Source organism: Narcine bancroftii, chromosome 13 (genome assembly GCF_036971445.1).
Source record: "Narcine bancroftii isolate sNarBan1 chromosome 13, sNarBan1.hap1, whole genome shotgun sequence".
Taxonomy (NCBI): domain Eukaryota; kingdom Metazoa; phylum Chordata; class Chondrichthyes; order Torpediniformes; family Narcinidae; genus Narcine; species Narcine bancroftii.
Window position 1 is genome coordinate 85,764,911 of NC_091481.1, and position 10,665 is coordinate 85,775,575.

At 51.7% G+C, this 10,665-nt stretch overlaps 2 protein-coding genes across 8 annotated transcripts in view; one reads left to right on the top strand and one right to left on the bottom strand.

Moving 5' to 3' along the window:
• The window catches only part of sympk (symplekin), a 52,263-nt gene extending 46,648 nt beyond the window's left edge, over positions 1 to 5,615 (bottom strand). For 2 of the 3 annotated variants that reach the window (XR_011348099.1, XM_069908875.1), the window contains exons 1-3: positions 5,452 to 5,615; positions 2,277 to 2,342; positions 838 to 891 (exon numbers count right to left, since the gene is read on the bottom strand). Coding sequence is in view for 2 of the 3 variants with exons in the window: in XM_069908875.1 (XP_069764976.1) it covers positions 838 to 891; positions 2,277 to 2,342; positions 5,452 to 5,565 (234 nt within the window). In the remaining variant the exon portion in view is untranslated. The remainder of the gene's footprint in view (positions 1 to 837; positions 892 to 2,276; positions 2,343 to 5,451) is intronic. The other variant, XM_069908876.1, reaches the window with a different exon arrangement.
• Positions 5,616 to 6,707: 1,092 nt separating this feature from the next.
• On the top strand, positions 6,708 to 10,241 carry gemin7 (gem (nuclear organelle) associated protein 7). Of its 5 annotated transcripts, none has more exons than XM_069909744.1 (3): positions 6,708 to 6,731; positions 8,268 to 8,345; positions 9,746 to 10,241. In XM_069909744.1, the coding sequence occupies exon 3, from the start codon at positions 9,756 to 9,758 to the stop codon at positions 10,134 to 10,136; it is 381 nt and encodes a 126-aa protein (XP_069765845.1). In that variant the 5' UTR covers positions 6,708 to 6,731; positions 8,268 to 8,345; positions 9,746 to 9,755; the 3' UTR covers positions 10,137 to 10,241. The 5 variants fall into 5 exon arrangements, with proteins under 5 accessions (XP_069765845.1, XP_069765844.1, XP_069765846.1 ...); XM_069909743.1 differs by having other exon boundaries at positions 6,728 to 6,809; XM_069909745.1 differs by lacking the exon at positions 6,708 to 6,731 and adding an exon at positions 6,782 to 6,802.
• Positions 10,242 to 10,665: the final 424 nt, after the last annotated feature.

A 10,665-nucleotide genomic window follows, 5' to 3' on the forward strand; every position in this document is an offset into this window, starting at 1 on the left:
GTCAGCAGTGGCCTACCAGTCTCATCTCAGTCAGGTTAGTTCAAGCCCCGTTTCAGAGACAAGAACACAAAATCTAGACTGACTCTCAAAGTGTACTAGAAGCGACACCCTCCTAATGAGATGGCACTACTACCCACCACTGACATAGGGAAGACAAGATATCCTGCGGCACTTTTAGAACAAGAGCACATAGTTCCAAATGCAACTGTGATCTCATCCAACATCACAAGGAACCTGTTGGTCTATCTCCTTCTGTGCATTACAGCACATTACCTCTTAGAAATTTAGATTTAGACATAAAGCATGGTAAAAGGCCATTTCAGCCCACAAGTCCATGCTGCCCTATTTACACCCCATTAACCTACATCCTCCAGTACATTTTGAAGGGTGGGAGGAAACCCGACCCCCTAGGGAAACCCCAAGCAGACACAGGGAGAACGTACAAACTCCTTACAGACAGCGCAGGATTCAAACCCCAGTTCCAATTGCTGGCGCTGTAATGGCGCTGCGTTAACCGCTACGACAACCATGCCTCCCCTGTGCAAAGGATATTTTTTGACATTTAGTAAAGGAATTATGTACAGGCTCCTCTGCAGTCCAAGTGATGGCTATGAAATATTAGGCCTGAATAGCCCTTTCCTGCACTGAATATCCAAGTAATTTTGTGTAATTCTCCAGGAGACAATGACCTGATTACTCAGAACTGAATTCCACACCAGGCTTAAATACTTATAATGGAGATTTCTAAAACCATTTCCTATTCTTCGCCTCTGTCATAGAACACTACTGTTCAATCTGCACAAATGAGAAGTTTTTTTTCTGGAGACAATTACTCACATCGAGAAAGTTGTCAAGAAGTGTGGGATCCTTATTCACAATTAGCTCCTGAACCTGGAGAGGGGAGAAACAAAGATTGGAGTAAGTCTTATAGGACCATGCAAAATTGCTGCAGTTAGTAGAGAACCAATTGTTCAAGTTCATTATCATCTGATTGTACAAGTACAGCCTAACAAAACAATGTTCTCTGAACCTCGGTGCAAAACGTGCAGACACACATCCAGACATAACACATACAGACAAATAATACATATGAAGGAACAATATACATATATAAAAATCAAAAAATATTGCTCAGTAAATATTAGGACTCTGATGGTTAGTGTGAACAGTTCCTTTGGTCGTACAGCAGTCTCACCCACGTGATTATGCTTAATGAGAATTTTTTTTTTTTTAATTGCTACTGGTGGAAATCGGAAATAAAAGCAGAAAAATGAAGGAAATACTCAAGTCAGGAGCATCTGTGGGAAGAGAGACAGTTACTTATGGCAGGCAGGAGGCAATTTTATACATTATTACACATTCTATACTATTACATGGCAATAAAAGGAATCTTGAAGACACTGTCATCATTGCCAAAGTGAGGCCAAACTTGAGGAACACATCACATTAATCCAGTTCAGCTTTAAACCTAACAGCATGAACATTAGTTTTTCTAATTTTAGGTAACCTCCACCCCCATCTGGTTCCACTATTTTTAATCTCTTTACCTACTCCTGCACTTAATTCCCCCTATCTCTTTGAGAAAAAGCTCAGGCCCAAAGCATTGGTTACCCTTTGCTTCCTATAAATGTTGTATAACTCTAGTTTCTCTAGCATTTTTGTGTACTGCACTACAATCACAGCATCTGCAGACTTTCCTGTTTAAACTCCACACGTGTTAATAAAGTGGCCTTCAAAAGTCAGACTAGATTAAAGGTCAACAACCACCATCAAATAATTGCTTTGGAAAGCAGCAAGACATCCAGAATTGCTGGAAGACCATTAGCAAGGCCAAAACCTGATGGTCTTTCAGCACACAGAGACGTCAGTGAGGGAATGCTGTTGACTAGCATTTTCCAGGGTGCAGGAGTACGTGCTGGGGAAATCACCAAGGCTTGGTGCAGCTAATACGAGGGTGCTGTAGGGAAAGACTAGTCTAGAGTCCTCCCATTACTGGACACTGAGGGGCTGAGAGAGAGGGGAAAGTACTCAAATAACAGAGGGGGAGTAAGGAGGTAACTGTGTAAACAGAAATTAAAGCAAGTGTAGAGTGATGGAAATGTATGGATATGACACTAAGGGTGGGAACAGATTTGATAATTTTCCTTTTATAAAAATTATTGTGAATAAAGTCCATTTTCAGTTAAAAAAAATTGTTCAACTACCACACAATTTTAAAGTGTAGACTAAAATAGGGTCAAATAAAAATCTGTTTCAGTCACTTCATGTTTACTGACCTGCTTGAGAACAGTGATTTTGTTGTCAGTAACAATGAGTGCTGCCTGATTCAACAGATCCACAACCTGCAAACAAAAGGTCTTTTGATTATTTCCTGTTTTAATTACAAACCACAATTATAAGTGCCAGACTAAGGCCAAGTTACATAAACTTAGCCAATGCTCCCTTTTACCCAAAGGTTGAGGGATAATCTATCAACATTTTTTAAAATAACTTCACCATTCCACTGAATAAACCTCCCCTCCCTCTCCATCCATCACATCCTTCCTCAGCCCTCCCCAAATTAATCCATCACATGCCCCCCCCTTCCTCTCCATTCCCCCCCCTTCCTCTCCATTCCCCCCCCTTCCTCTCCATTCCCCCCCCTTCCTCTCCATTCCCCCCCCTTCCTCTCCATTCCCCCCCCTTCCTCTCCATTCCCCCCCCTTCCTCTCCATTCCCCCCCCTTCCTCTCCATTCCCCCCCCTTCCTCTCCATTCCCCCCCCTTCCTCTCCATTCCCCCCCCTTCCTCTCCATTCCCCCCCCTTCCTCTCCATTCCCCCCCCTTCCTCTCCATTCCCCCCCCTTCCTCTCCATTCCCCCCCCTTCCTCTCCATTCCCCCCCCTTCCTCTCCATTCCCCCCCCTTCCTCTCCATTCCCCCCCCTTCCTCTCCATTCCCCCCCTTCCTCTCCATTCCCCCCCCTTCCTCTCCATTCCCCCCCCTTCCTCTCCATTCCCCCCCCTTCCTCTCCATTCCCCCCCTTCCTCTCCATTCCCCCCCCTTCCTCTCCATTCCCCCCCCTTCCTCTCCATTCCCCCCCCTTCCTCTCCATTCCCCCCCCTTCCTCTCCATTCCCCCCCCTTCCTCTCCATTCCCCCCCCTTCCTCTCCATTCCCCCCCCTTCCTCTCCATTCCCCCCCCTTCCTCTCCATTCCCCCCCCTTCCTCTCCATTCCCCCCCCTTCCTCTCCATTCCCCCCCCTTCCTCTCCATTCCCCCCCCTTCCTCTCCATTCCCCCCCCTTCCTCTCCATTCCCCCCCCTTCCTCTCCATTCCCCCCCCTTCCTCTCCATTCCCCCCCTTCCTCTCCATTCCCCCCCCTTCCTCTCCATTCCCCCCCCTTCCTCTCCATTCCCCCCCCTTCCTCTCCATTCCCCCCCCTTCCTCTCCATTCCCCCCCCTTCCTCTCCATTCCCCCCCCTTCCTCTCCATTCCCCCCCCTTCCTCTCCATTCCCCCCCTTCCTCTCCATTCCCCCCCCTTCCTCTCCATTCCCCCCCTTCCTCTCCATTCCCCCCCTTCCTCTCCATTCCCCCCTTCCTCTCCATTCCCCCCTTCCTCTCCATTCCCCCCCTTCCTCTCCATTCCCCCCCTTCCTCTCCATTCCCCCCCTTCCTCTCCATTCCCCCCCTTCCTCTCCATTCCCCCCCTTCCTCTCCATTCCCCCCCTTCCTCTCCATTCCCCCCCTTCCTCTCCATTCCCCCCCTTCCTCTCCATTCCCCCCCTTCCTCTCCATTCCCCCCCTTCCTCTCCATTCCCCCCCTTCCTCTCCATTCCCCCCCTTCCTCTCCATTCCCCCCCTTCCTCTCCATTCCCCCCCTTCCTCTCCATTCCCCCCCTTCCTCTCCATTCCCCCCCTTCCTCTCCATTCCCCCCCTTCCTCTCCATTCCCCCCCTTCCTCTCCATTCCCCCCCTTCCTCTCCATTCCCCCCCTCCTCTCCATTCCCCCCCTTCCTCTCCATTCCCCCCCTTCCTCTCCATTCCCCCCCTTCCTCTCCATTCCCCCCCTTCCTCTCCATTCCCCCCCTTCCTCTCCATTCCCCCCCTTCCTCTCCATTCCCCCCCTTCCTCTCCATTCCCCCCCTTCCTCTCCATTCCCCCCCTTCCTCTCCATTCCCCCCCTTCCTCTCCATTCCCCCCCTTCCTCTCCATTCCCCCCTTCCTCTCCATTCCCCCCTTCCTCTCCATTCCCCCCTTCCTCTCCATTCCCCCCTTCCTCTCCATTCCCCCCCTTCCTCTCCATTCCCCCCCTTCCTCTCCATTCCCCCCCTTCCTCTCCATTCCCCCCCTTCCTCTCCATTCCCCCCCTTCCTCTCCATTCCCCCCCTTCCTCTCCATTCCCCCCTTCCTCTCCATTCCCCCCCTTCCTCTCCATTCCCCCCCTTCCTCTCCATTCCCCCCCTTCCTCTCCATTCCCCCCCTTCCTCTCCATTCCCCCCCTTCCTCTCCATTCCCCCCCTTCCTCTCCATTCCCCCCCTTCCTCTCCATTCCCCCCCTTCCTCTCCATTCCCCCCCTTCCTCTCCATTCCCCCCCTTCCTCTCCATTCCCCCCCTTCCTCTCCATTCCCCCCTTCCTCTCCATTCCCCCCCTTCCTCTCCATTCCCCCCTTCCTCTCCATTCCCCCCCTTCCTCTCCATTCCCCCCCTTCCTCTCCATTCCCCCCCTTCCTCTCCATTCCCCCCCTTCCTCTCCATTCCCCCCCTTCCTCTCCATTCCCCCCCTTCCTCTCCATTCCCCCCCTTCCTCTCCATTCCCCCCCTTCCTCTCCATTCCCCCCCTTCCTCTCCATTCCCCCCCTTCCTCTCCATTCCCCCCCTTCCTCTCCATTCCCCCCCTTCCTCTCCATTCCCCCCCTTCCTCTCCATTCCCCCCCTTCCTCTCCATTCCCCCCCTTCCTCTCCATTCCCCCCCTTCCTCTCCATTCCCCCCCTTCCTCTCCATTCCCCCCCTTCCTCTCCATTCCCCCCCTTCCTCTCCATTCCCCCCCTTCCTCTCCATTCCCCCTTCCTCTCCATTCCCCCCCTTCCTCTCCATTCCCCCCCCTTCCTCTCCATTCCCCCCCTTCCTCTCCATTCCCCCCCTTCCTCTCCATTCCCCCCTTCCTCTCCATTCCCCCCCTTCCTCTCCATTCCCCCCCTTCCTCTCCATTCCCCCCTTCCTCTCCATTCCCCCCTTCCTCTCCATTCCCCCCTTCCTCTCCATTCCCCCCCTTCCTCTCCATTCCCCCCCTTCCTCTCCATTCCCCCCTTCCTCTCCATTCCCCCCCTTCCTCTCCATTCCCCCCTTCCTCTCCATTCCCCCCCTTCCTCTCCATTCCCCCCCTTCCTCTCCATTTCCCCCCCCCTTCCCCGGCCCACGACGCCAGGCCTTCCCACCCCTCGCCCCACCCCCCAGGGGGTGCTTCCTCACCCTCTCGCTCGTCGTCAGGCTCTCGATGGCGTTGTTTTCCTCTTCGTTGAAGTACTGCGTCGCGAGACAGCGTCGTGAGGAGCCGCTATCTGCGGCCGATCGAGCGGCAGCCATGACCGTTCACTTTCACCCACACTCCACCGCGCAGCCCTCAAAACACCACTGCGCATGTGCCTTATAACAAGAGCGTCACTGTACTGCGCAAGTGCTAAACCATATTACATTGCGCATGTCCGCCGAGGAACAGTTGGCTTGATCCTGGGAACTACATCTCCCGACATCCCTTGCGGTTACTGCCACGTGATTGGTTTTGCTGTGAGGGCTCTGGGCAACATGTTCACAGATGCTCTCTCAATGGTTGAACCCTTGAAGATTTTTCCTCTTTGTTTTATTGCCACCAGAATTGGATGAAATGTCTTGTTTGTGCGACAACAGGATTCAAGAATCAATTTATTCTCATGTAATCTTGGCTTGGCTTCGCAGACGAGGATTTATGGAGGGGTAAAGTCCACGTCAGCTGCAGGCTCGTTTGTGGCTGACAAGTCCGATGCGGGACAGGCAGACACGGTTGCAGCGGTTGCAGGGGAAAATTTGTTGGTTGGGTTTTTCCTCCTTTGCCTTTTGTCAGTGAGGTGGGCTCTGCGGTCTTCTTCAAAGGAGGTTGCTGCCCGCCAAACTGTGAGGCGCCAAGATGCACCGTTGGAGGCGAGATCAGCCCACTGGCGGTGGTCAATGTGGCAGACACCAAGAGATTTCTTTAGGCAGTCCTTGTACCTCTTCTTTGGTGCACCTCTGTCACGGTGGCCAGTGGAGAGCTCGCCATATAACACGATCTTGGGAAGGGTGAGGGTGCAATTAAGGGTTGGTCTTTGGGTTCAGATGAGGTTCAGGTGAGACACTCAGTGACTGAAGGAATTCTCTTTTGTTTCTCTTTCTCTAACTCTAAGAGGAACTTCAAGCAATGCCTGCTGATGGCAAATCTGTCTGCCTAACAGCAAACAAAAGCAAATCCTATGTCATTGTAATGACAATAACCACACCAGCAGTGCGAGTATAAGACAGCTTTAATAAACTAATATGTACACTAAGAGGTCTTGTCTCTCTGCAAGACGAACCTGGAAGGCTAGACTGTAGCTCTGATCTGCTTTATAGACAAGCTCATCGGGATGACCCCTGGTGACATCTCACCACAGTAATATTGTAATGTGAAATATTGCATGACAATAAAGGAATATTAAATCTTGAAACACAGACCTGGACACCATCTCCACTTGTGCAAGGTGTGCCCTCCTGGTCAGATCCTTCCTGAACAACCAGAATATCACCCAGGACAAGTCACCAAGACAACTGGGTGCTCTGTGAGGGATTACTGATATCAGTGGGGGAGAACCACTGGGATAGGTTAAGAGAAATTGTCTTGTGGAAAGGGTAGATAGTTTGTATTGAGTTGGCTTTTTGAGGAGATCCGTGCAGGATATTGTGCAAAATAGATAAAGTGTGATCATCTCCTGCATCAATTTTTAAGGGAAATGTTGCATTTGTTGTAATTGTTCAGAGCAGGAGAGCATTTCTGCCCACCCCTAATGCCATCAGCCTTAATCAGGAACAAGGGTTCCGGGGGACAGGTTTCGTGCGGGACCGGAAGTAGAGCGGCGGCGCCGGCGCTTCCGTCTCACGCGGCGTCCGCCTTTGGTGTCCGCTCTGGTGAGGATGAAGACGGGCCGCCGGGCGCGGACTTGATAAGATCGCGGCTGGCCCTGAGGGGGGGATTCTGCGGCGGCAGGGGACGGGACGGTGCGCGGGGAAGAGGCGAGAGGGGGCGGCCATTGTGTGCCTCAAGCTCTTCTTCCCCCCCTCTCCCCCACCCCGTCCAGTGTTGGGGGGACGTTTAAGCCCCAGGCTCGGTTTGGCCTCCTTTCTTGACTTGGAGGGATCTTTCTAGGTTCTCTCAGTTAAACCCCGTTTCCCTTTGGTTCTGCCTGATGCAGAATTGTCCCTGACTCACCCTCTCCCCATTGACCCCTGACCCCCAGCAATCCAAGCAATTGTGTGAGCATTGAATGTGAGAGGGAAGGGAATGACGGTGAATTTGCAGTTGGGATGGACCTGAGCCTAGGCTGGTGTCAGAGTGCATCACGTTCAACCCTGAGATTTTTCCTGGGGGTCGAGGGTAGAATTGGTGGTGTAGAAAGAAAACACTGTACACACCGTAAATAAACTGACTGTGCAATGCAGAGTGGGGTGGGGGGGGGGGGGGGCGAAATCCAATAAAGTGCACGCGTAAGAGTCCTGAATTGAGTTTGTGTTGTTGAGGAGTCTGATGCAGCTGTTCCTGACCCGGACAAGGCAAAAAGAAATTGCTGATGGAGCCCAGTAAGTCAAGCAGCATCGATGGAGGCAAACGGGTGGCCAGCATTTTTGGTCGAGACCCAGCATTTGGTAGACGGGTGCTGGTTGACCTTCTGAGTTCCTCCAGCAGTTTGATTTTTGCAGTGCCTACAGTCTCCTGTATCTCTGTTGGACCATGCAGAGTTGTATTCGGAAGAACATGAGAAACAGGAGCAGGGGTCAGCCATCCAGCCCGTCAAGCCTACTCCCCCATTCAATGGCTGATCTGATGACAGGTTCATCTCCACCTACCTGCCTTTCCCCCATATATTTTAATTCCCTTACTATGTCTGTCTTCCCTTGATATATTGACATAAACTATGAATGCTGGTGGGGATGGACAATTGAAGTTGTGTGCTAGAAAAGATGTGAAAGATTGCTAATTTAAAAATCAGTACTGAATGAGAACTTGCTTTTATGTCAAACAGAACATTCCATTCATACCACAGTGTTGTGCCAACCTATGTAAATCTCCACAATAGTCGTATCCTTCTCTATCTTATGAGGTAAGTTAGCGCATTTCTATTACAGCGTTAGTGACCCAGGTTCGAACCTGCTGCTGTCTGTAAGTTACAGAGTTTATGCGTTCTTCGCATGTCTGTGTAGGTTTCCTCTGGGTGTTCCGGTTTCCTCCCACCCTACAAAAACGTGCGGGTGTTGTAGGTTAATTGGTATATTTGGGAGGCACGGGCTCGTGGGCTGCAAGGGCCTGTTACTGTGCTGTATGTGTAAGTTTCAAATTTACCTCACCCCCTTGACCCTTACATCCACATGCCAATCTCATAGACTATCAAATGCCCCTATTGTTCAAGAATCAAGATTCAATTTATTATAAAAGAACAGTCCTATTATGTGAAATTTCTTTTTCCCTGCTCCAAGACAGACGGATTCACCACCGGCAGGAATTGCTTAAGCATCTCTTGCAGTCAGAGAGAGAAGCAAAAGAGAGTCTCCTCTCCCCTCCCCCCCCCCCCCCCCAAGTCACCGAGTGTCCATAGATTCGCCTTCAGCGTTTCCACAGCTGCACAGAGTCTAATCCAAACAATTGGCAACCTGAGCTCCAGATCTGAACTGCTGACACGATCAGGAAACCTTCAGCGCCCTCGGTACCTCCTCACATCCCAGTTCTGATACCTGGTGCCCCTCCAGCCTGTTCGAGCCTGTCTCCAGCAGTCCACAGCCTGGCACAAATCTCCCGTCAACAGTCTCCAGCAGCCCACAGCTTCCATGGGTTCCACGCCTCAAGATGCCAGCATCCCGCCGTGTGCACTGGTCCCTCAGCTGCAGAGCCCCCTCACTGGTCTGCTGCTGTGGTCACCATCCCCGCGTGTCGACTCCTCTGCTTCTCCCTCTCAGACAGTGCGAGATCTTCCAATTTTCTTGTGCCTCCTGCTCCAGTCTTCCTCTTGTCTGGAGTGTGCAGCCCCTCATGGGTTCTGCCAATTAATAGGTGCCGCTATCTTGGGCACAGACCTGCGGTCATGGGATTTTAACCAAAACCACCATCATCTCCCTCAACGGGGTGGTCAAAGCTCATGCGAAGCCGACAGTTGAATGGGCGGGTGGACCCTGTGGGAGTATTGCATCTCCTCTCCCTTGCTCCCCACGGGTTGCACCAGTGGCAGCGCCGCCATCTTAAACTTTCCAGCCTTCGCCACCACCCCCGGAAATGCACTCCAGGCACCTTTCCCCTGACATCGCCCCTAAACTTCCCTTTGTACAGATGTCCTCTGGTGTTTGTTATTCTCGCCTGGGAACAAGGTGCTAGTTGTCCACCCAATCTCAGCCCCCTCATCATCTTATACACCTCTATCTCATCCTCTGTCAGTTCAAAGAAGCAAAATTTCTGTATAAAATAAAATCAGTTAATGGTCTAATTTGGATATTTGGTTTTGCTTTGAAACAGCCTCTCCTGAATGTCCTCTCCCTTGACGGTTGTGCGACTCCCCCGGGGCCCTGATGGACAGAGCCGAGGCTTTGACCCAACGTCAGCACGCTACCATGCCTTGGCGCCTTCCTCCATTCAAGCTTCAACGAACTGCTGCAATTCCAGCCATGGGGAGGAGCAGCAGTCGCGAACTGTGCTCCGGGAACGCTTTTTGCAAACCCTGATTGCAATGACAGGGAAACCACTGGTGTTTACAATGTATGAACAGGTGAACGTCACTGCAACATTCACAGCCTCCGACATCGACATCCTGAACTTCCAAGTTTCGGACCTGCAGACACCATTAGGTGTTCAGACTGAAGCATTGCTGCGCTGTACTGACATCATTGCCTATTCGTTTAACCTTTAAGCTATTATTAGAGTGGCTGTTTGTACCCAGTTCATCTGTGTGGTTTTGGTACGTGTCCCAACCCTGGGAATGAGGTTTGATTAAAAAGTAAAAACATGAAACTCAGCAGGTCAAACTGCGTACTTTATTCTTCTTTCTTCTTTGGCTTGGCTTCGCGGACGAAGATTTATGGAGGGGGTAAATGTCCACGTCAGCTGCAGGCTCGTTTGTGGCTGACAAGTCCGATGCGGGACAGGCAGACACGGTTGCAGCGGAAAATTGGTGGGTCGGGGTTGGGTGTTGGGTTTTTCCTCCTTTGCCTTTTGTCAGTGAGGTGGGCTCTGCGGTCTTCTTCAAAGGAGGTTGCTGCCTGCCGAACTGTGAGGCGCCAAGATGCACGGTTTGAGGTGATATCAGCCCACTGGCGGTGGCACCAAGAGATTTCTTTAGGCAGTCCTTGTACCTTTTCTTTGGTGCACCTCTGTCACGGTGGCCAGTGGAGAGCTCGCCATATAACACGATCTTGGGAAGGCGATGGTCCTCCATTCTG